Source organism: Apodemus sylvaticus, chromosome 1 (assembly GCF_947179515.1).
Source record: "Apodemus sylvaticus chromosome 1, mApoSyl1.1, whole genome shotgun sequence".
NCBI lineage: Eukaryota > Metazoa > Chordata > Mammalia > Rodentia > Muridae > Apodemus > Apodemus sylvaticus.
The window spans coordinates 79,205,746-79,230,914 of record NC_067472.1 but is presented as its reverse complement, the minus strand read 5'-3'; the positions used below and the strand labels follow the sequence as shown (position 1 = coordinate 79,230,914).

At 45.4% G+C, this 25,169-nt stretch overlaps 1 protein-coding gene and 1 non-coding gene across 2 annotated transcripts; both read right to left on the bottom strand.

The window, feature by feature from the left end:
• Positions 1-2,639: 2,639 nt before the first annotated feature.
• On the bottom strand, positions 2,640-19,938 carry LOC127696437 (eukaryotic translation initiation factor 3 subunit C). Its single transcript, XM_052199189.1, has 21 exons — positions 19,883-19,938; positions 19,618-19,754; positions 18,531-18,596; positions 18,249-18,438; positions 17,448-17,573; positions 17,086-17,140; positions 16,883-16,989; positions 16,406-16,530; positions 12,544-12,703; positions 12,319-12,422; positions 11,500-11,641; positions 11,191-11,316; positions 10,999-11,092; positions 10,536-10,726; positions 10,076-10,300; positions 5,131-5,494; positions 3,492-3,651; positions 3,332-3,397; positions 3,166-3,253; positions 2,916-3,078; positions 2,640-2,811 (listed from the first exon to the last, which is right to left on the bottom strand). The coding sequence occupies exons 2-21, from the start codon at positions 19,716-19,718 to the stop codon at positions 2,729-2,731; spliced, it is 2,736 nt and encodes a 911-aa protein (XP_052055149.1). The 5' UTR covers positions 19,719-19,754; positions 19,883-19,938; the 3' UTR covers positions 2,640-2,728.
• A 548-nt stretch (positions 19,939-20,486) lies between these two features.
• On the bottom strand, positions 20,487-20,593 carry LOC127676635 (U6 spliceosomal RNA). Its single transcript, XR_007976084.1, has one exon. It is a non-coding gene; the product is annotated as a U6 spliceosomal RNA (small nuclear RNA).
• Positions 20,594-25,169: the final 4,576 nt, after the last annotated feature.

The window sequence follows — 25,169 nt, the reverse complement described above, 5'->3', positions numbered from 1 at the left end:
AGAGATGGCTACCTAAACCCCCAGGGCAAAACAGACCAAACAGCACACTCTAGTGCCTTAACAGAAAGAGCATCCTTGTCACAGCCATTCCAGCCGGGACTCCAGAAGGAGCCCCACAAGCTAAAGGCATCAATAACAATTAACTTGCTGGGCAGTTAGCCAATGACGGGCAACTTCCCAGGGCCACTCCCACCTAAGACAGGTATCTCTGGAGGCTGGCAGGGATGGCCAAACGGGAACGGGATGTTGGATGACCGGGTCGATTCCTAAGACAGGCGCTGTCCCATTATTTTGATGCCTTATCTGCTTGCCATCAATGGCTGTCTGACCTCTGCTCTCTATACAGAGAAGGGGGAATTGCCGGGAGCCATCTTCAGAATTCAGTGCCAAGAACTCTCCATACCAGGAGCCATCCCCACCTGGCTCCCAATGCCAGGAGACTTCGATACCAGGAGTCATTCTCACTTAGATCTCCATGCCAAGAACTGTTCCTACATAAATCTCAAAACCCCCTCCTTTTGACGTTCATCTGTAGATAGGTTACTGTAGCAACCCCTTTCCACTTCACAGCCTCATGACTCCTCTTTTATCATGCCAACATTCCAACAGCAATAACTAGCTTTACCAGAAATTATGAGAAACTGTTTCTTAGAAATGATGCTAACCCCCTGAGATTGTTCACCCCTTTACCCCTCCCAAACCTTGTATGCTTCCCTTTATATTGACTTGTCTGAAAATTAAAGTTTGACAGCTTGATCAGAACTAGACAGGCTGTCCTGCCTCTCTCTTGTGTCTTGTCGCCCCATCGCCTTTCCTCTAGGTGGCTTAAAGGAACCCTGTTGACTGTCCTGCAGGTCGGGACAATGGGCTTAAACAAGAACCGTTTCATTACCATTAATTTACCTCTTGCAACACTTGTCACTCAGCCTGGACTTCACCTACTACTGTTTGCATCAGTTTCAGTCTCTCAGAGCTCCTTGGAGTCTGACCTATAATACATGGCCCAAACTCATCTCCCACTCCTACCCATCTCCCAAAGATCTTCAGACTCATGTCCGACACACTTCCTTGTATATGCCTGAATACTAGCATTATCCTACTTACTGTAAGGGTGACAGCCTTGGTATCTACGGGGAGGATCTGTCATTCTTGCTTCTACTCCTGGGTCCAGTGTGTCACTGGAACCTGAGCTTGTGCATACTTCTTCAATTGTTCTCCTACTGCTCATCCCAATCACCCTGGCTGTAGATACTACTGCTTTCTGCACTGGCTCTCTGCCTCCAATCTCACAATCTACAGTGCTTCATCTCTCTTTTAAAAAAAATTGATCCGCGGGCAGTGGTGGCACACGCCTTTAATCCCAGCACTTGGGAGGCTGAGGCAGGCAGATAGATCTCTGAGTTCAAGGCCAGCCTGGTCTACAGAGTGAGTTCCAGGACAGCCAGGGCTATACAGAGAAACCCTGTCTCAGAAAACAAAAACAAAAACAAAACAAAAAACTGACCCAATGACTTGTGAGAGCACTTGCTCCTAAGCTGGTTGCTCAGTTCAGTCCCTAGGACCCACATAGTGTGAGAAGAGAGCTAGCTACCATCCCCGTCCTCTGACATCCACTACTGCATGTGTCCATGCGCACTCAATAGAACAAAATAATCAAGGCCGGGGTAGTGGTAGTACATACCTTTAATTCCAGCACACAGAAAATCTACACAGAGAAACGTTGTCTCAAAAACTAAACTAAAATGAAAGTTAAATATCTTAAAAACGGATTCAAGCCTAAGCATACCGGCTCACACCCACAGTCCCAGTGCTTCAGAGCACGAAGAGCAGGAGGCTCAAAGCCGGGCGTAAGAGCTCAAGAGTGGCTGGAGTTATACAAGGTTCCACGAGCTCTAAGGCCACACAGTGAAACCCCGAGATCCACTGCCTTTATTTTGCCTGTGAAAGTCCAAAGCATCGAAAGCCTTTCCCAGACCCTCCTTCACTTTCTCCACTCCTCTCCCAATAACCATGCTTCTCAAACGTGATCAACTCATCCGCAGGGAAAGGGATGCAGCTCAGTAGTAAGATGCTCACTTAGCAGGTACCAGGACCTGGTTTGACGTCAGGCATGATGGAACACTCAAATCTCAGCACTGGGGAGGTGGAGGTTAAAGGGATCAGAGGTTTGGTTTTAGGCCACTCTGTGATACACAAGACACCATTTCAATCAATGGGAATCATACAAATTACTAGAAAAATAGTAAGAGGCTCAGACATGTCAGCAATAGCTCTCAGTGCTTACCTGTGATGATGGTACTTGGCCTGCACCAGCTAACAGTGATCTGATGCCCAGTACTCTGCACTAAGTTCTTCCTGCCGGACAATCACTACCCTCCAAACCCCAGGCCCACTGTACCTTCCGTCCACTACACCTGCAATCATATTCAGTTCAACATACCTAACTCCTCCTTCATATTCTTCTTGTAACATGTTATGACATTTCCCTGCTGATGTCAGAGTAATGACTCTCTGAAATGAGGGAGTGTCCAGTTCTCCTGCCTCTAAACCTCGCCCACATGTGGTGGAACTCAGAAACAAAATCGGCAAATGAAGTCCAAGATAGCTATGTGGCAGCAAGCAGACAACAAGCAACTACATAAATTCTCAACAGACCTTTAATGACCCGGGGTGAGTTTAGGAACAAAGGACAGATAGTCTGGTCACAGGGATGACAGAAGTGGAGAACTCAGTAGGCTGTCTGAGACTGCTGCTGGCGGTAGCCACCACGGCGCATGTAGCCTTCGTTTTTCCGGTAGCCATCCTTTTGGTCTGCAGGTAAAAGGTGGATAGGAAAGATTGGGAAGGAGTGAGAGCCTGGAGACAGACAAAGGCGCAAGGATCGTGGGAGAATGGAGGACGGAACCACCACTCACCGCGGAAATAGCCCCCATAGGTCCCCTGCTTATGGTCAAACACCCGCTCATTATTCTCCACCAGGCTGCCAAGCTTCTCAGCCAGCTGCAGAGCCAAGTTCTGCTGGGCAGTGGGCTCGGTGCGGTGCATCACTACCGTCTGTGTTGGCTGGTCCAGGGAAGCCTGATGGGAGGGAGAGGGACAGTCAGGTCACACGTTACCGGCTTCTTCGTAGCGGTCTCTACTCAGTCTACCACCCCTGGTCCTCACCATCAATTCCTCATTAATGATCATCTTGCTGATGATGGAGTGAACAGTGGGCAGGTCCAGCTCGAACATATCTGACAGTGTCTCCATGCTGAGGGAAGGCAGGAAACAGGGCTGTTAGAGCACTGCTCACAGAGCAGGGCCCTCCGTGACTCTGAGCCCATCTTACCTGATTGAGTCATAGACACTGCTGTAGGTAAAAAGGTAGGTCCTCAGAGACTCTTCCTGGATCTTCCTGTGAGGAGAGGACAAAAAAGCGTGAGGTCCTAAGGGAAGGCGCCTGGCAGATCTTTTCTCTTCCACCCACCACGGCTCCCTTTACTGCTCACCGAACTAGCATGGTGCGCACTTTGTCCGCCTCAGGGAAAAGGTCCCACACTTTGCCATTCATCTTTTCATTAATGATGAAACTGTGGCAGGTCTTCCAGTCACCCATCTTCATGGCCTTGGAGGCAGCAACCACATGCTCCCTCATGGACTCAGGAGGACCTGGAAGGGTGAGAATAAGGCAGGACGGAAACAAACTCAAGGCTCTGCCCTCGTGAGCACTGCTTAAGGAGAAGCAGTGGCTAGAAGGGCAAACTAGACTAGAGACTTTCCAGCTCTCCACTTTTACAGTCTCCTAGGGACTGTAAAAGTCATTTAACAGCTGAAGACACTATGGATTGAACTAAATCAGTCCATCGGCACTCTTCAAGGGACTGCTAGATCCCCGAAACTGCTGACACATGGCTGTGTGTACACCCTTTGTGTGCATTTTCCTAAGAAAAAGGTCCACAACTCTCACCAGATTCTCTTAAAGTTCCTTGACCTTAAAAAAATGTCACTGAGCAGCAGTGCAGCATGCCTTTAATGCCATCAGAGGCTGGCAGATTTCTGAGTTCAAGGCCAGCCTGATCTATAGACTGAACCACAGTCTACACAGAAAACTACTGCTCTTGAGGGACCTAGGTTCAGTTGTCAGCATCCACAAGCACTTCTCACTACAGTTCTGGAAAATCAAACACACTATTCTGGTCTTGCCAGCAGCCACACCACATGCTGCACATAAACACACTCAGGCAAGCACACAACATTTAAAAGTCTGAGCCAGGTATGGGGTTGTACACTGTTAATCCCAGAACTCAGGAGGCAGAAGCAGGTAGATGTGAGTTTGAGGCCAGCCTCCCTTTACATAGCAAGTTCCAGGATAGCCAGGGCTTCTCAGAGAAGCCCTGCACCCACCACCCACCCCGCCCCCAAAAGATAAATCTTTATGAGTTTAAGACCAGCATGGTTTACATGGAAAGCCAGGGCCACATAGTTAAGACAACAAAACAGTGACTAAAGAAACCAATGTTAAAATTCTTGAATGATAAAACTCTACTGTGGTTGTCTTGACTGAAACAAGGAAAGAGGGACCTATGACCCTCGGCAAACGAGGACAAGCCATTTAAATTCCCTGCACTGCAGTCTCACCATCAGGTGAACGGTAACAAGAGTACTCACACATCACGTGCTTTATCATTAATACAAATTTAATAAATTTTGTCTTATCAAGACAGGATTACTGGGCTGGAGAGATGGCTCAGTGGTTAAGAGTACTGGCTGTTCTTCCAGCGTCCCGAGTCCTCTCAGGACCATCTACAATGGGATCCAATGCCCTCTCCTGACATGTAAACACATAAGCAATAGAGCACTCACATGCATAGATTACATAAATAAATCTTAAAAAAATAAAACAACAAAAAGACAGGATTACTAGGTAGCCCTGGGAACTTTCTTGGTAGAGCAGGCTGATCTCAAACTCATCATGTCTTGAATAATGAATTATTATTTATCAAAGACTGCCAGGCAGAGAAGGCATCAATATAAGATATAAATCAAATGCAGTCATCTTGTGAGGAATTATTCCATGAACGTCTCTTAATGCTTATGGGCAAGCAAAGATCCAAAAAGTGTACACAGTCCACAGAGGCCCACACTCACCTAGCAGGGGCTGCCGCTCACCCACCCGCAGTTGGTGATGGAACTGCTTGCTGATCATGCGCCGGCGGGCATCACTCTCGTGGGCAGCCATGTAGGGGATCTCCAGGAGCATTGCAGACACCAGATAGACACACTCCAGCAGTTCCAGGTTGATGTGCAGGTGAAAGGGCACTTGTCGGCGCCGCTCTACCTTTTCCTGTTCCTGATTGCGCTCCTGTAGGCTGCGCAGCAGCAGACCCTGGCCCAAAAGCTCCTTGGCACGGCCACTTGATTGAATATCCAGAAGTGCATTGTGTGCATCCTTTGTCAGGCCTTGACGGAAAGCACAGATGCCCAGCTGCACCATGGTACGGTTATATAGGATCTAGGCACAAAGGACAGAGGTGACAGCCACAGGCAAACTCTATATCAATTGTAGACGTGGGGTGTGCATGATAAAATTACTACAAGAATGGAGAAAAAAATGAGGGGAAAATTTAGAAAGTATGTATGTATGGTGATGGAGGCTTGGTAAAGGCGTCATTATGAAGAATAGCTAGGAATTAAAGAAGTCACACAGATAAACAGGGATAAGGTCCACAGAGGAAAAGGGAATGCGGTGGTTCAGATGAGTACCTGACCTGGCTAAGACCTTACCATAAACCAGGAAGTGGGCACACATAAAGCGCGATGTAAAGATGGAAACCATGGAAAGTTCTGAGCAAGTAGATAACAAAACCTGACTTAGCAGGGTTACACTCTGCCTATCCCAGTAAAAACTGCACAGAAAGACAAAGGGACAGGAAGCAAAAACAGTGAGGCCAAGCAGGGGTGGCGCACACCTTTAATCCCAGCATTCACAGGCAGGCAGATTTTTGAGTTCCAGGCCAGCCTGGTCTACAGAGTGAGTTCCAAGACAGCCAGGGCTGTCTTGAAAAACCAAAAAAAAAAAAAAAAAAAAGAAAAAAAAAAAAGAACCAGGCAAGCAAGGTGGCACACACTGGCAATCTTAGCATTCAGGAGGCAGAGGCAGGTGGGTCAGGGTGAAATGGAACGAAAAAGAAACAGCAGAACCAAACAGGGCACTGGGACTTCTGGGCAAACCAGATAAAGAGTGTGCAGATTTGCCACGAATTAAGACACACAAGATTATGAACAGAAGAAAACTGGGAGGCAGAGATTAAGGTTTCTTACTTGAGTGTACTCTTACAGAAGCCCTGAGTTTGGATCCCAGCACCCACACCAGGTGGCTCACAGTCACCTCTAAATTCAGCTCCAGGAGATCCAATGCCTCTAGCTTCTGTGGGCACATGAACTTAATGCACACATGCTTACAGAAAGACACACATGTACACATAATATCACCCAAAGTACATAGTGGTGTGTGACCAGAATTCCAGAACTTAGCCAAGGTCATTCTTGGCTACATAGCAAGTTTGAAGCCAGAAGAAAAAAACCCTAGCAAATGCGCTGAAGAGAAAAATAAAGAAATACTAGCCACAGAGATTGCTCGGAAGGAACAAAACCCTGATGACCTGAGTTTGATCTCCACGACCCACATGGTAAAAAACGGAACCACTCTTGAAAGCTGTTTCTTGTGACTTCATGTGTGTGCTCATACACACACACACACAATAATAATTTGTGTGTAAGAGAAAAATGAATCCAGGCATAGGACAGGAGGACTGGCAAAAGTTCCAGGCCAGCCAGTAAGAGATCAAGAGCCAGGAGTGGTGGCACACACCTTCATCTCTCTCTATCAATCAGCCAATTCCACTGACTGAGACAGACAGACAGACAGCCAGCAGGTTGGGGGCGGGGAGAGAGAGACAGAGAGAGGGAGGGAGGGAGGGAGGGAAAGGGAGAGGGAATGAGGGGGAGGGAGGGAAAGAGACAGGCATAGAGAGACTGACTGTTGGACTGGTACAATGCTAGATTAAAATCATAATCAATATAACAGAACCAAGAGCCCAGAAGTGCTTCACTGCCACAGTCATGTTTATGCAGTTTTCCACAAGACCACCTAAGCAAAATAATAGGACAAGAGAGTATTTGCTACAAATGATGCTCATACAACTTAGTATCAATGTGAGGGGAAGAGAACTGACCCCACCCTCACACTACATGAGAGGATTAAGTCAAGATAAACAGGAAGTCTAAATGTAAACACTGAAACTACAAAAGCTTATCAAAAAAGAAATGGTAAAACACTTTCATAAATTTTATTTATTTTTATTCTTTAAAAAAACTTAAGCCAGAGTCGGGCAGTGATGCACACCTTTAATCTAAGCACACAGAGACAGAGGCAGAGGCAGGTGGATCTCTGAAACTGGTCTAGTCTACAAAGTGTGTTCCAGGATAGCTAAGGCTACACAAAGAGAGAAACCCTATCTTGAAAAACCAAAACAAACAAATAGATAAAAACAAAACAAAAGTTAACCTGGGCTTGGTGGCACATGCCTTTAATCCTAGAATCCAGGAGGCAAGTGGAGCTCTTTGGGTCTCCATAGTGAGTTTCAGGTCAGGCAAGGCTACATAGTTCAAAACAAAACTTTTAAAATACTTTTTTGTTTGGTTTTTGTTGTTTGTTTGTGTTTGAGACATGGTTTCTCTGTATAGCCCTGGCTGTCTTGGAACTCACTCTGTAGACCAGGCTGGCCTCGAACTTTTAAATTTTTTTTTACTTGTGTAAGTGTTTTGCCTACATGTATGTAGGTATGTGTGCCCACATGGTACCTGGTGCCAGCAGAGGTCAACAGGGGGTGTGAGATGCTGGTTTTCAGCCATTATGCTGAGAGTTCAGTTTAGAAAACAAGTGCTCTTAACTGACGGGCTGTTTTCCCAGCCCCTATTTTATTATTTTAAATTGTGTGTGGTGTGTGCCTGCATTTGGATATGTGCACATGAGTGCAGGTGCTGTGACAGCCAGATGTGTAAGGCTCCCGGGAACTAGAGTTATGGATGGTTATGAGCTGCCTGGGGTGAATGAATGCTGAGAACTGAATTCGGGTCCTCTGGAAAAGCAAATGCTCTTTACTACTGAACCATCTCTCCAGTCTCCATCTTCATGAATTTTAGGCAAAGATTTATTTAGACATGACTCAGAGAAAATATATTCAATATAATAAAGTACTCTATCAAAAAGGCACAACTAAGGCAAGAGGCAAACTACAGCCTAGAATAAAATATCTGAAGCCTGATATATGAGTGGCCATCCAAAATGATATTAAGAATCCCTACAATTCCATAATAAAAACACAAATACTCAGATGTAAGAGAGAGAGAGAGAGAGAGAGAGAGAGAGAGAGAGAGAGAGAGAGAGAGACTTGGCTTTTAATCAATGAAATAAAAGAATAAGGAGAAGATACTGCATAAACCACTGCTATTGGACCAGGGAAATTGAACGGTGGGGTATCGTTCGTTCACTTACACACGCGTAACGATCAGTTTGAATTCCCCAGAAACTACATTAATAGTGATGCAGAAGAGTGCATCTATAATCACACTGCTACTACAGGAAGATGGGAGACAGGAGACTCCTGGGAAGCCACAGGTCAGCAAATTACAGAACACTCTCCATCAAACAAGGTAGAAGGTTGCCACACCACCTCCATTAGGTGACTCAGACTGAGGCGATTGACCTCCAGGGGGAGGCCTCCTGGAACTGGTTGTGGAACTCTTTGCCTGACAAAAATGATTGAGCCGTAGTTCTCTTGGTAACTCATCTATCTTATGTTTTCTGTTCCTTTTCCTATTTACTAAATGTTCCTGATAGCCTAGGCTAAGATCTTAAGCAAGAACAATGGGTTGGAAACCATTCCCTAAGATGGAGTTACTAACCATGACCTCATGTCTGGGAAAACCAGCTTCACATAAGTCACGTATAAGATAGTATTGATAAATATAAACTTTCCCAACAATAATATTTTATATGGCTACATGTGTGTCATCGGAAATAGGTTTTGCTATATTGTTTTTAAAAAGCCTTAAATAAAGAGAATTAGAAGTTTAAATTTATGCTTTGAATATTTACAGAAAAACAGGAGCTAGGAGTTAAACAGTAACTGATCATAAAAATGTATTAGTTTATTCTTGGAAATTTGCCACCTAGCCTTAGATAATTTTTATATTTTGATGTACCAAATGATCATAATAATGTTTGTTCTACTTGGCTGTTTTTATTGGAAACACTCTTTTTGAAGTTCTAATACTTGGGTGATTTTTTTATTTTGTATTTTGCTGTACCAAATGATTATTGCAGTGTTCATTCTATTGTACTGCTTCACTGAACATAGCTCTCCTGAGTTGTACTACCTATTTCTCTATGCATAAAATCCCTGCTCGAGAGCTACAAGACAGACTCAGATTCAAACTGCCTCTGCGTTTGTTTCTGTTTGTCACAGTCAAATCTTTACCCACCTGCCTCAAGAACTCGAATCCAAGCCGGGTGATGGTAGCGCATGCCTGTAATCCCAGCACTCTGGGAGGCAGAGGCAGGCGGATTTCTGAGTTCGAGGCCAGCCTGATCTACAGAGTGAGTTCCAGGACAGCCAGGGCTATACAGAGAAACCCTGTCTCGAGAAAAAAAAAAAAAAAAAAAAAAAAAGAACTCGAATCCCAGGGACCCCCACCCCAGGGACCACACCCGCCTGGGATGGTCCGTGGCAGAAGGACACACAGACTACCTACTGACCTCTACATGTGTGCCATGGCACAAGCACCCCTCACCACCATTATTACTAGAAGAGGGATCTACACCTCTAATATAGCTTTTATTTTTCTAGAAAACTAAGATCAGCTCCTAATGTTTTGAATCCAATACTGGGTAGCTAGGAAAATAAAAAGCAAGCAAGAAAACAGAGTTTGGAAAAGACCCAAACCTGTCTGGGTCTACACTAGCTAAGCATGTGCTGATCCTTGAGTCTGTTGACCTAATGGAGGCCAGACGACTCCTTCACCGACCTACCTGTACTGGCGGGTCTGCGTGCTGAATGTTGTCTTGCAGGTGGCTCATGAGCATGAGGTCACGGGCCTGATACCAGCGGGAGTGGAGCGCATGATGGTAGATATGGCAGAGGATGGCACAGGTACGGATCCGGTCTGTGCGGTCCTTGGCATAGATGTATTTGCACAGTCTTTCCATTAGCACAGCTGAGTCCTCACCCTCATTTTCTGCCTGGTCTTGCTCAGACTAGAGGAATGGGAAATTGTTAGCAATGGATATCCAGGCAAAGACCATGGCTTTAAATGGCTTAGGCCCTAGCAACAAAACAAGGCCAACCTTGTTTCCACCCTCATTGCAATCCCTCCACCCCCCCAACCCTCTTCTACTACAAAAGTCCCTTGAGGACTTATCATCAAGGCCTAGCAGATAAGGAGGAGAATTCACACTTCTCTTGCTCCCCATGATTACCAAGGAATCTCACCTTTGAGGATCCCTCAGGAGGAGTGAGCTGACGCTGATGCGCCTTGTAATCAAACTTGTAGTAGGTGTGCAGGATGCGCCTCAAGTAGATCTGGCAGATCTCCTCGGTGGTACCTTTCTCCTCCAGGTAGCGTTGCACACGCTCAATGATGGCACACACTTGTGCCTCATCCTTCAGGTGTTCCACATACTCTGGTAAGGAGGACACCCATCCTCACTCTGAGTACCGCCTTCTCCAACCACCCATGTCCAGCCATTCTGGTTTCCCCTCTACACTACACCCTAAAAACAGCATGCTCTTCCAGGAGCTTACCATTCACTGCCTAGGGAAGTACCTGAGTTACCAACTTGTTCAACAGAGCCTGTAACTCGAGCACTTGCCTCTGACTTCATATAATGCTAATCATTAGTATTATCTCCTGTACTTTTCCTGTCTTCAAAGTCCCTGCTTTCTTAAGGCTTACCTTGGGAGTGAGGATCAGTATTTTGCATTATTTTGGTAAATTCTTCATCCATTCGCTCCACCAGAGTTAGGATGCAGCCTCGTACACGCAGTGGCTAAACAATTATGCAACGAACAGTTAATCCAGGTTTGTATCTTAATCTCAACTCCTGTCTCTACCGCCTTCCCAGTTAACCTGCTAATCCCTCTTTACCTGATCAAAATTGTGTAAGTTCTCACTCTCTTCCAAAATGTTCTCCCCAACGAAGATGTTGGAATGTGCAACCAAGGTATCCATAAGTTCATTGATGCAGTCGAGGCACATCTGCCACATCTCTGGCTGTCAAGAGATGAAGTGACAAAGTTAGAGGCATGTAGTAGTAAGTGACGTTTCTAAAGAACCCTTTCACCAAGAATCACAGGACCTTCAACACACAAGGCTGCTGTCGGCCTCAGGTCTTTAAGCAGTTGGTACCTTCTTCTGACCACCCACAACTCAACCCCAGTTCTCTTCTGTTCTCACCTTCATGTACGTGGCCAGGTTAGGGTTGTAATCGTAGAGAGAGGCAATGATATTGAACTTGATCTTGACAATGACACCCACTCCCAAGTTGTTTTCAGAAGCAATCTGAACCAGCAGCTGGAGCAATTCAATCTGGGTGGCACTGGAGGGACACAGAACTGGGTAAGGCTTTGGAGATAAATTAGCCATTCTCACCCTGTTATGCAGGATATCCTCTTAAGACCAGCAGAGCGGTTGATGCCACATGTCTTTACTATCTGCATATGTGTTTCTTTCTTATTTATGTATTCTCTTGAGACAAGGTTCCACGTACTCCAAGAAGGCCTTGAGCATGTTATGCAGCTAAGGAGGCCCTGCAACTTCTGATTCTCTTACCTTCACCACCCAAGCGCTGAGATTACAGCTGTGTACCACCACATCTGGTTTTATGAGCTGCCAGGACTCAAACCCAGCTAGGGCTTCATGTATGCTAGGCTAGACTACCAATTGAATTATACCCAATCCTTGCTTCTCTTTTAAACTCCCAACAGAAACAATAGTAATGCTAGCCATCTTTAAGTGCTATTTATAAAAGGTCTTCATTCTGTCCATCCTATCTGATCACCTAGTAACTACAGACACAGAGGAACAGACTGCAACAGAAACTCAGTAGGTCAAAGTTATACAAGAGTACACAACAGGAAACAGACAGGTCTCCAGTATACAAGCATAGATAATATTCTCTAAATAGAGTGATATCCACTCACAGCAATGTTTAACAGTACTGTAAAGAAAGCTTTGCTATAAAAAAGTAGCAATGCTCAAGTCTGCACATCTTACCGGTCTGTTCCCTTCTTGCCTCTGACCTGTAGAATCTCATTCAGTTTCTTGATGACAACAGCGTGAGTGATCTCAGTTCCCTTGGCAAACATTTTTGGCTTCTCCTGGTTAAAAACATATCACGTATCGTGTTACACAAATGTCAAGGGGAACCTGTTCTTGCTTTAGACTCCTCTCACTCCAACCAGGTGGGCACCTTCCATCCGATCCCTTTACAATGCTCACCTTAACAAGTGGCACGCCGCCTCGGACCCGTTCCCACTCCCCGCCCTCATTGTCCTCCTCTTCCTCATCCAGGCGCTTGGACTTCCTGTCGTGCTTCTTCTTGGCTTTGTCTTCCCGTTTCTTTTCAGCTGCTTTTTTGTCCTCCTCTGTGGTGGGTGCCCTGGCAGGAGATGAGGGAAAAAATGAACACATCCTTTCCTCCCCTCTGAGGCTTCCTCTTTCCAAATGCTGGGGTTACAGGTGTACACCAGCAAGACTTAATTTACACAGAGCTGAGGGATCTAACCCAGGACCTCGTGCAAGCTAGGCAGACAGTCTCTCAGCTGAGCTGCATCCCTAGGCCCAAACTCACTTCTCACATTTTACAAATATATCAATTATTTTCAGTAAGCTGAATTCTCTTGGTCTACAGAGACTATACCATGCCCACAGTTCTGAGATTAAAGGATCTTCAAGTACTTATCATCAGTGCTTCCAATCAACTTCGTTTTTCTTGCACTGAGTTTTACTTAGTGCTAAGGATATTGTGAGTCATACTTAAAAAGGAAAAATAATTCCCTCTATGAATTTGAAGTAAAAAGACTTGGGTTTGATATTTCTTAAGACACATTAATATCTCAGTATAGTTATATCTTTTTTTGTTTTGTTTTTTCGAGACAGGGTTTCTCTGTATAGCCTTGGCTGTCCTGGAACTCACTCTGTAGACCAGGCTGGCCTCGAACTCAGAAATCCACCTGTCTCTGCCTCCCAGAGTGCTAGGATTAAAGGCATGTGCCACCACTGCCCGGCTAGTTATATCTTTTTTGTTTTTAAATTATTTTATATATCTAAATGTTTTGCCTCCACACATGTATGTACATCACGTGCATTCCTACTACTTGCCGAAGCCAGGATGAGGAGGGCTTTAGACCCTCCTGGGATTGGCATTACATACTGCTGTAAGCTATTATGTGGGTGCTGGGTCCTCTTCAATAGTAACAAGTGTCCTGAACCAATGAGTCAACTTTCTAGCCCTTTTGGATTGTTTTAAGGATAGGCTGCTCAACTCTCTATGTAGACCTGGCCTACCTTGAACTCATAGAGACACAAACAACCCCTCCCCAAACTTTTATATATACATACATACATACAATTATACCTGAGAGAAGCTATTAAAAACTTCAAAGATGTCAAGAATGGAAAAACATCCCTATAATCCAGGTACAGAAGGTGAAAACACTTCAAGGGTTCAAGGCCAACCTGGATAGAGGTGACCCTGTCCCAACAAAACAAAACAAGGCCAAACAGAAAACACAATACATAAGCAAACAGTAACAAGTCCTAATACATTAATGACTACAAAAAATATTAGTAAACTTGCCAAAGGAAAAACAGAAAAGGGGAGGGGAGGGGATAGGGGGGCTTTCGGAGGGGTAACAAGGAAAGGGGATACCATTTGAAATGTAAATAAAGCAAATATCTAATTAAAAAAAAAAGTAAAAGAAAAACAGATGCAGACTAGGCAGTGGTGGTGTACCCCAGAGGTAGGGCACATCTCTGAATTCAAGGTCAGCCTAGTCTACACAAAAAAACCCTGTCTTGAAAACCAAAGGGCAAGGACTGGAGAGATGGCTCAGTGGTTAAGAGCACCGACTGCTCTTCCGAAGGTCCTGAGTTCAAATCCCAGCAACCACATGGTGGCTCACAACCATCTATAATGAGATTTGAAGCCCTCTTCTGGAGTGTCTGAAGACAGCAAATGTGTAATTACATATAATAAATAAATAAATCTTTAAAAACAAACAAAAAAAACCAAAACAAACAAAAAAACCAAAGGGCAGGCAGGGGGAGAACAAGAAAGATAGAGATCAAGTTCTGTAGATGGGGTTGATGGTTGAACAATCATGAAAATATAAAAGCAAAATAAATACATATTAATGTTTAAAGTGGTAAATTTTGTGTTAAAAATAAAACAAAGGAAAAAACCCTCAAAGATATGATTGAAAAGCATATGATTGAAAGTCAGATCATGTTTATGATGTCCTACACTTTAATTTCTACATACTTTTTGAGGGTTGGAGACATAGAAATGACTCAGTAATATGCTTGTTGTGTAAATGAGATCTGGGTTTGATTCCCAATGCAAGCAGACACACACACCCCATACCTGTGTAAGTAACAATTAATGGGGAAAAAAAATAAGAATTTAAAAGAGAGCAAGAATGATACATGAGGGTTTGGAAGGAAAGAAAGGGGAAATAACATAAATCTGTTTCCCTGCTGCATACACAAAAGCGCCAAGGAAGGTAAGGTAGCACCTGCTTGCACTCTCTGATTTGAGACAGGTGATCCCTGGAGCTCACAGCCCAGGCAGCCAAAACTACTCAGTAAGCCACAGGACAATGGAAGAACCTGGTCTTAAAAAACTAAGGGAAGAGCCAGGCGGTGGTGGTGCACGCCTGTAATCCTAGCACTCTGGGAAGCAGAGGCAGGCGGATTTCTGAGTTCGAGGCCAGCCTGGTCTACAGAGTGAGTTCCAGGACAGCCAGGGCTATACAGAGAAACCCTGTCTCGGAAAAACCAAATCCAAAAAACCGGGAAAAAAAAACAAAAAACAAAAAAAAAAAAATAAAAAATAAAAACAAACTAAGGCAAGGTTGGGCATGATACCACACACTGTTAGCCTTCAATCACAGTACTCGGGAGGCAGACACAGATCTCTATGAGTTCCAGGCTACCCTGACCTATACAGTGAGATTCTGTCTCAACACAAAAGGAATGTGGTGCACAGCCATACGTGAAAACAAAACAATAGAATTAAGTAAACTTGACAGTTAAAGACAGTGGGCTGGAAGAGATGGCTCAGAGCCTAAGAGCACTGACTGCTCTACCAGAGGTCCTGAGTTCAATTCCCAGGTGGTGGCTCACAACCATCTGTAATGGGATCTGACACCTCTTCTGGTGTGTCTGAAGACAGCTATGTTATACTCACATATATAAAATAAATAAATCTTTTTTTAAAAGAAAGTTAGACATAATTATAGAACATTAAATATGTGTATTTTGGTAAAACTTTTCAGTAGTATAAGTCTGTAAACCCTCCAAAGACGTAACAGACAACGTTTGCTCAAACTTTGATCAGTCTTGTCTCTCTGAGGCACTTGATGAAAAGTAATTGTGAACAAAATGTCTCCCGATGTTCTTTAGCTTACACCTAGCCCTTTCTGGTGTCGAGGAATTTACCATTCCCTGTAGCACTGTAATTCACACTTCTAAATCCAGCAGAGCCTCCCATGAGCATCAGGGTGCAGCATGCTCCTTTAAAGGCACTGTTCCCCCTGAGCGCTCTCTCACATCGTCCCTAACCACTCATTACTATAAGACTGGTGACAGAGCCCATCAGGTCCCTCCAGCCTCTGACCATTGGAGTTAAGTTTATGAAGGCTTGCTGCACTGCACATACCACGCACCGAGAAGCTGATTATCAGGAAGGGCAAACCCAACAGCAACTATGTCCTCAACTGAGCCGCTTCCTACGCCACCTCTACCAGCTCTCCTGGGCTATAACGCCCCTGCCCATTTCAAATGCAGAAAACTAAAGATTGAAAGGTACGGCTTGCCGACTATCTCATAACCAATAGAAGCCTCAATGAGATTTTTATTGAGAGTATGGCTAAATATTTGAACTCTGGAGCCTTCAAATCCTATATTCAAGCCATACTAGCTTTGGAACCTTGTACTTGATTCTAACGTCCTGCTGTGAAAGGGGGGCAGTGGGCTACCTACGACCGAAGACTCCATGAACGCAAAGGGCATCAGAGCTCCGAATGACTCAAGGCTTTAAAACCCTCCCGTCTATCCCCTAAAGCCAGTGCTTCCTTACTTTTTAAGGAACTTTGAGGCCAGAACAGTTTGTTTTCCTTCTTCTTCCTCAGAGTCTGAATCAGAAGATGTAGAACTGGTGTCCCACTCTTCATCTTCAGAATCTTCCGAGTCCTCATCATCATCCTTGGAGGGAAGAGAGGATCAGGAGGACAGGCACACTCTGCTCCTCCCACTGACACACATCCCAGGCATTACCACTGACAGATATGGAATCCAGTATCAGACAAAACCGTCCACTATAACCCTGGAGATTACAAATTACCCAGGAGTACCCACAGCTCTCCAGCAGTGGGGGGCCTGCAGTTGGATCCCAATCCACCTAGTGCCCAATTCAACAACAGGAAGCCCGTTCTAAAGTCAAATTCCACTAACTCACTCTCTGAACCTCAGGATCCTGTAAGATTTTATTTCTTCTTCCCAAGACCTAAATATCCTAAGAGGAAATCACCCCCAGTATACCTCTGGAAAATCTTACTTCTATCTTTTTGTGGAACTTTCGACTCTCCCCAGAAGGTTCGGGTTTCTTCTTCAAGAAAGCTGTCCCACTGACTCCATCTTCATCCTCATCCTCATCTGAAGAACCTGATAGAAAATAGGAGCAAGAAAAGTCAGAACACTTAAGGCCAAGATTGAAAACAGAAACTAGATCAAGAGAGCTCATGACGGGTCTTCTCTCACCTTCCGAGTCCTCCTCATTCTTTTCTGCATCTTCATCTGCAGACTGCTCAGGGTTCTGCATTGAGGAAGATCAGATAACTCAGATGCCTACCATAAGCCATGCACCGTGGCCCACGCGTTTAATCCCACCCCTCAGGAGGCAAAGGCAGGAGATCATTGTGAGTTCAAGGCTAGCCAGGTCTACACAGTGAGACCCCCGACTCAGCAACAACAAAAGAACAAAATGTCTGCCACCCTCCTCTGAACTCCACTCAGCTCAGTATGGCTCTCTCCTTAGCCAGGTGTCATCTGCTCTGGAGTTGTCACAGCTCCAGTTGTCACAGTGTCTCCTAGTTCAAAACCTTAGCCTCTGGCTGACTCACCTGCTTGTAGTTGGTGATGTGTGACTCAAAATCTCGGTTGTATTTTCGGATCTTCTGGCGCAAGGTACTCAGAGCCTTGGCGTTGTTTTTGTTCATCTTCTTTTTTCCTTCTTTATCTTCCCAAAGCTAACGGGAGTAACAGGAAGAATAGGGATCTGAGTCTAAGTGGCCTTTTCAAAACGCAGGCTTTAAGATCACCTTCCGGGATCTTGCTCTCTAGACCCCATCTGCATCGTTATTAACCAAGACTGTCAATTAAGCAACACTGGAGACTCAATGGAGGCAAGTGCCTATAGCTGACCTACACTCCGACCCTGAGTTACTTCTTGAAAACCTTTATAAATCTCTACTACAAATGCAAAATCACAAGCAAAAGGTGATTACAAACATAATTACAAAGCTAGGCAGTGGTGGTGTCCACCTTTAATCCCAGGACTAGGGAGGAGGAGGCAGGGGCAGGCAGGTCTCTGAGCGCGAGGCCAGCCTGGTCTACAGAGTGAGTTCCAGGGGAGTCAAGACTACACAGAAAATCCCTGCCCAGAAAAACAAACAAATGAACAACAACAACAAAAAACAAACAAACAAAAAACACCAAAAAAAAAAAAAAAAACCCCACTACCACCACCACCACCACCACCAAAAAAAACCCAGCAAAACCCCCTTATATATAGTCAAGCTCTTGTCCAAAAAATAGGTTTCTCTCCTTGCTTTAATCTCATTTTCTATGGAACACTGTACACAAGAAGGCAAAGAGGAAAGCAGCACAGCCGGGCCCACCACCCTGTCTCCTCAGAGTCCCACCTCATTAAGATAGTCCTCCAGGTCAGCCAGTATTCGGACATAGAACCGAGGGACGCCTTCCTTATCCACAATGCTCTTGGCTTTCCCATAGGCCTTTCCCAGGAGCTCAAACTCTTCCAGACACTTGGTGACATCGCGAATCTTCATGGCATTACGGATGGTTCGGATAAGGTTGGTCAGCTCCTCAAACCTGGGTAGGGAGTTCAATCCCAGATTGGCCTGTCGGTCTATCACGGAAAGCAATACCATCCCTCCCCGAGCCCCAGCCTCCCACGGCCTCACCTCTTGTCCTTGGCACTTCGGACAACTCTCTTTGTATCCTCCTCATCCTCGCTCAGCAACAAAGGCCTGTACGGAGGGAACAGACACCACTAGCCATCAGTCTTGGCTAGTGTGATTTCTCTTCTCAGATGAGGACTGAGGCATGCACACCATCTTCTTTTCTGACCCTTGTTCTTCATACTCATCTTAAACAGCTGCGACTCTAAATGAGGTCAAACCCAGACGGTATCTACAAGAATGTCCCCTCCGAGAACAAATAACTGAACCGCTTATGTACTGTACGAGACAACTCACTGTCTAAAGGCACAGAGTACCTAAGAAAGAAGCAGACGAGAGGCCCCTTAACTCTAACAAATGGGAAAAGCTTCAAGGAGCTGGTACCTAGCCAAGTCCTAAAAAAGAAACATTTCCCAAAATAGGAGAGGCCACTAGTAAAGAAAAATCTTCGTGCCTCCTAACACCCTCTTTGCTTATATTTCTTTTCAATGAGATGGGTCAAAGCATTCAATTAGCAACAGTGCTTTTCTTTCCATGGTGTTAGCTTTTCCTGATCATTTTTCTTTTATGTGACGAGAGTTAGTTTTTCACTTCGGACAGTGTTACGGAATTGTAATTCACATGGATACGTATGTATATTCATCTACCATTCTCTACATGCCTCTGTGGAGGTAGGTATAAATGTCTTAGAATACTACAGGAACACAGCAAAAACAATGTTTTGAGAACTGTTTCAAAATTTTAAAAAAAAAATTAATTTGCAGAGATGCGAGAAAAGACAGTAAATAAAGATGAACACGGTAGTGCTTAACATTTCCACGCAGAGCCAAACTAACCCAGCTCGGAGGGGCAGTTTCCGAAGGCCAGAGCGCCACGGACAGGGGAAGAAGGGGTACGAGAGATGGAATGTGGGCAGGAATTACGAGGCTGCAAACTTCCAAGCCTTAAGAGCTGATGCAATACTAAGCAGCGGGAAACCTCTCCTCCTCCATAGTACCGACGACGTCGGGGACTCAAGTTCGCAGCCCGCTGGGAGAGCTACCATTCTGAGACGCGCCCCCGCGAGCCCCCGCGCCCCACCCCAGCTCACGGTTTGCCGTAGTTCCCGGACACGGGTTTGGTGACGAGCTCCTCCCCGGACAGGGACGACTCCGACTCACTGTCCGAGCCAGTGGTGAAAAATCGCGACATGGCGACGGCGCTGAACGAGGCGCTCGCGGCTGGAACCTGAGGAAAACCGCGGCGTCAGGGTTTGAGAGCAACCGCGGCTACCATCTCCCGACCCGGACCCCCGTTCCCGCCTGCACGCTCTCCCCCTTGCCCGCCACAGAGCACGAGGCCCAAGAGACACGAACCAGCTGAGCTCCCGAGTCCCGGAGAGCAGGCGACACAGACGCGACGCCGGAAGAGGAAAAGGTTGAAGGCGTCACTTCCCGGAACACCAAAGAATGGGCTAAATAACTACAATTCCCAGTGGCCTTTGCGCTACACTCGGCCTGGGACGAATTCGTTTGCTAAGTCTTAAGAGTCTAAACTAAGACTGACTAGCTGGGACTAGGCTGAAAGACTGAAAATATAGAATTTAGTGACCGCCTCGTGGCGCATGTCTGTAATTCCCTACAGAAGAAAAAGTGAAACAGCAGGGTCATCGGTTCGAGGCCAGACTGGGAAAAAAAAATGCTCTGAAGCCTACTGAGATGGCTCAACACCTTTAATCCTAGCACTCAGGAGGCAGAGGCAAGTGGATCTCTGAGTTCGAGGCCAGCCTGGTCTCCAGAGCGAGTTCCGGGACAGTCAAGAGAAACTCTGTCTTGAAAAACAAAAAGAAAATGTATTCTGGCCATCCATCTTAACTTCAGAGTAGGAATCTAAGGGCCGGTGTCAGCGTGATGCCGAAGGGCAGCTAGGTTTCAGAAGGGTGTCCTTATTTTGTTTTGTTTTGTTTAGGAAAAGGGTTTTAAAAATACGGAACGCTTTACAAATTTGCGTGTCATCTTTGCTCAGGGGCCATACTAATCTTACTCGTAGCTTTGCAGTTCTAGTATATGTGCTGCAGAAGGTAGCACGGGTTTGCAGGTTTAAGCAAACTTCCTAGCTCTTCAGTGTTGGAAACCTAGCTTACCGTTTTCTTAGGCAACTTTTCTAACTTCTAACCCCCCTCTTCTCTTCTCCCTGTGCTCCAACAAGGGGGAATAATAGCACTTGTTCATTAGATATTAGAATGAAATGACAATATGGCGTGTGTGGGACAGTACCTCGTGCAAAATGAACATAAACTAGCCACGGGACCCGCAAGATGGTTCAGATGAAAAAGCACTTGTCACAAAGTATAAGAACTTGTGTTAGTTCTCTGTGGCCACAGAACAGAAAAAACAATTCCTGATAGTTGTCCTCTGACCACCTCCCCTGATCACTCCCACCCCCCACCCCCCACCAACCCCGCACATAATTCCCAGTGGCCTTTGTACCAAACAAGGCCTGGGATGAATTAGTTGTGGAAGCCTTAAGTCTTAGAGTCTAAGACTGACTAGCTGCTTCCCACGACTGCACACACACACACACACACACACACAAACTGTAATTTAAAAAATAATAAAAATACTCTGTCATTCAGTCATTATTTCAGGAGTATTTACTAAATATTTTTGTGGGTGAGCAGTGTCACAGCTGTAAGTAAAAGTGGGGTAAAGTATAAGGGAATTCACATCCATATTTGTTTCTGAGACTAGGTCTGGCCTCAGACAGCTGAAGATGAGTATAAAGTTCTGATGTTTCTGCTTCCACCTTCTAAGTGCTGAAGTTAACAGGTATATCTCCATATGAAGATTTTTGCAGTGCTTGGGATGGAACTCGGGGTCTATATCCACATGAGGCAAGCACTTCACCAACTGATGTCTGCGGTGCCCCCAAAATAAACAATGAAGTATAATTCTATCAAGAGGCCACTGTTGGGTGGGGTTTATATACAGACGGCCTGGAGGTAACAGGCCTGAAGCTTCCCTTTATCTGCTGAGGTGTATGCACCGAGATGTGCCTACCTCAGCGTGGCTTGAGGGCCAGGCTCTTGTGCACTCATGTGCCTCCAAGCTCAGCTTTCAGGATTAAGACAATTTTTTTGTTGTTGTCGTTGTGAAGAAACCATGCAAAAGCAAAGCAACTTATAGAAGAAAGACTTCACTAGGGCTTACAGTTTCAGAGGGTGAGTCCATGATCAACCGGGCAGGGGGCACAGCAAGAGCAATGGCACCGGAGCAGGAGCTGAGAGAAGACACAACAAAGGCAGAGGGGAAGAGACAGAGAACTGGGACGAGTGTGGGGCCAGAGTCACCTCCTCCAAGGCCATGCCTAGTTTTTTTCTTGTTTCTTTTGTTCAAGACAGGGTTTCTCTTTATAACGTCAGCTGTCCTGGTGGAACTTGCCCCGTAGCCAGGTTAGCTATGAACTCTGAAATCCTCCAACTTCTCCCTCTGCAGTGCTGGGGTTAAAGGCATGCACCACCAAGCCTTACAAGGCTGGTGCCAAAAAACAACAACAACAACAACAAAAAAACAAAAAACCACAAAAAGCCGGGCGTGGTGGTGCATGCCTGTAATCCCAGCACTTGGGAGGTAGAGGCAGGCAGATTTCTGAGTTCGAGGTCAGCCTGGTCTACAGAGTGAGTTCCAGGACAGCCAGGACCACACAGAGAAACCCTGTCTCAAAAAACAAAACAAAACAAAAAACAAAAACAACAACAACAAAAAAACCCAAAACAATAAACAAGGCCGTGGTGCCTCTGAATCTGTCAAGTGTGTGATTATGGTATGCTCTATACACATAACAACAACAAAAAGTTTTAAATGTCAGACAACTTTACTAATAGAGGAAATGCAAATCAAAACCAGAGGGAGATGCCACACTCACTAGAATAGCTATACCAAGACAAAACCAAACCAAACACCACACACACACACACACACACACACACACACACACACACGGGGAATAGCTAGTTCTGTGAACCCCTATGAGCCCTGCTTAGTTGATTCTGTGGGCTGTTTTCTTGTGGTGTCCTGGGCCCCTTCGGCTCCCACAGTCCTTCCGCCCCCTCTACTATAGGATCCCCTGAGCATCTCCTGCTGTTTGGCTGCCGGTCTCTGCATGTGCTCCTGTCAGTTGGATGGAGCCTCTCTGATGGCGATTGCGCTGGGCTCCTGTCTACAAATACAGCACAGCCAAGCATCATTAGGAATCATCTCACTGACGTTTTTTCTTCCAATCATTTTTTTTTTTCTGAGACAGGGTTTCTCTGTGTAGCCCTGGCTGTCCTGGAACTCACTCTGTAGACCAGGCTGTCCTCGAACTCAGAGATCCGCCTGCCTCTGCCTCCCAAGTGCTGGGATTAAAGGCGTGCGCCACCACCGCCCGGCGAATCATGTTTGGTTCTATTAGGTCTCTGGCTTTCCAGACTCTGGTTCCAAGCCCTCTAGGCAGTATCAGGTGTGGGCTTCCTCTCATGGCATGGGTCTCAGGTTGGACCACTCATTGGCCAGTCACTCCCATGAGTTCTGTGCCACCTTTACCCAGACATATTGCTGGCAGGACTGTTGGGGGTTCCTCTGCTGCTGCTATGTATTCGAATGCTTAATACTGACCCTCAGGTAGGGTCCAACGAGCACATCCTCACATACACCACATGTTGTTGTATGAGGTTTGCTCATCAATCTTTTCTGACTGGTTAAATAAAAGTTTCTATGAAGAATAGAGATAGGCAGGATTTCGGTTCCCATGCTGAGGGTCCCAGGTAGGGACCACGAGGAGAGGAAGAAGGAAGGAGAGAGAAGAAGAACGAAGGCACAGCAGGAGGTCTCCGTTAGCCCAGATGGACCAGGAGCACGTGGCTGAGAGAAGTGTACCCTGGGACAAACTGATGGAGCAAAAATAGCACTGGGGGAGACTCAACAGCAAGTTCTCGGTGAGCGCAGCTGGGAAATAGCCAGCCTAGTGATGAAAAGTCTAGTGATTAGGGATAATCACCCAGTAATTGTGTTAAAGCTGATTAAATAAATCAATAGGACTGTGTCTTGATTATTGCGGGAGTGGCAGGGGCATATTAAGAACTAATAGGAATTAATAGCATTTACAACAACACAGAACAAGTTGTAGGTTGAAGGTTTTGTGGCTGCGTTGGTGTCCCATTCCCTCCACCTGAGGTCTTGCCTGGTTACAGAAGATGGCAGGTTCAGGCTCCGTATCCCCTGTTACTAGGAATCTTCACTAGGGTCACCCTCATAGATTTCTGGGAGTCTCCATTGCACTAGGTCTCTACCTCACCCCCCATTCCACTTATCTCTCCCAGTACTCTCTCCCTCCATCCTGCCCTCACCTGATCCCTTTTGTTCTCATCCCTACCTACCCCCAGTCCACCCTCAAAATCTCTTCTATTTCCCCTTCCCAGAGAGAGCCATATGTCTCCCCTCTAGCCCTCCTTGTTACTTGGCCTCTCTGAGTCTGGGGGTTGTAGCGTGATTATTCTTTCTACCTAAAATTCACTTGGGTTACTTCACTCAGGATTTTTTTTTCTAGTTCCATCTATTTGCCCGCCAAAATTCATGGTATTATTATTTTTTTAAGGCTATGGGTATTTCTTTTTTTATTTTATTTTATTATTTTTTTTGGGGGGGGGGTTCGAGACAGGGTTTCTCTGTGTAGCCCTGGCTGTCCTGAACTCACTTTGTAGACCAGGCTGGCCTCGAAGTCAGAAATCTGCCTGCCTCTGCCTCCCAAGTGCTGGGATTAAAGGCATGTGCCACCACCGCCCAGCTCATGGTATTATTTTTTAACAGCTGAGTAAAACTCCATTATGTAAATATACATTTTCTTATCCATTCTTTAGTTGAGGGACATCTAGGTTGTTTCCAGTTCCTGGTTATTATGAATAAAGCTACTATGAACATAATTGGGCAAGTGTCTTTGTGGTAGAATGGGACATCCTTTGGGTATATATGCCCAGGAGTGGTGGTAGAGCTGGCTCTTGAGGTAGATTGAGTCCCAATTTTCTGAGAAACCACCATATTTATTTCCATAGTAGCTGTACAAGTTTGCACTCCCACCAGCAATGCAGGAGTGACCCCTTGCTCCACATCCTCGTCAGCATGAGCTGTCACTTGTGTTTTTGATCTTAGCCATTCTGACAGGTGTAAGATGGAATCTCAGAGTGCCTTGATTTGGATTTCCCTGATGGATAAGGATGACGAACTTTTGTTTCTCAGCCATTTGAGATTCTTCTGTTGAGAATTCTGTTTAGCTCTGTACCCCATTTTTTATTTGGGTTATTTGGCTTATTGATGCCTAGCTTCTTGAGTTCTTTATATATTATGGATATTAGCCTTCTATCATATATGGAATTGATGAAAATCGTTTCCCATTTTGTAGGCTGCCAGATGCCGGTATCATTTGCTTTACAAAAGCTCTTCAGTTTCATGAGGTCTGTTCAGGAAGTTGTCTCCTGAGACACGTGTTCAGGGCTACTGTCCACTTTCTCTTCTGAGTATCTTAGGGTCAGGCTAACCAGGCAAGTCAAAGACTTATATGAGAAAAGCTTTAAGACACTGAAGAAAGAAATTGAAGAACACATCAGAAGATGTAAAGATCTCCTGTGCT

Excerpts from the sequence above, each read along its gene's own strand:
- LOC127696437 (XM_052199189.1), bottom strand. The coding sequence starts at position 19,718 with ATGTCGCGATTTTTCACCACTGGCTCGGACAGTGAGTCGGAGTCGTCC. Across the intron at positions 12,704-16,405 it reads GCCTCAAAGTTCCTTAAAAA|GGCACCCACCACAGAGGAGG; the intron begins GTAAGGAAGCAC and ends ATCTCCTGCCAG. Across the intron at positions 10,727-10,998 it reads TACTGATCCTCACTCCCAAG|AGTATGTGGAACACCTGAAG; the intron begins GTAAGCCTTAAG and ends CCTCCTTACCAG.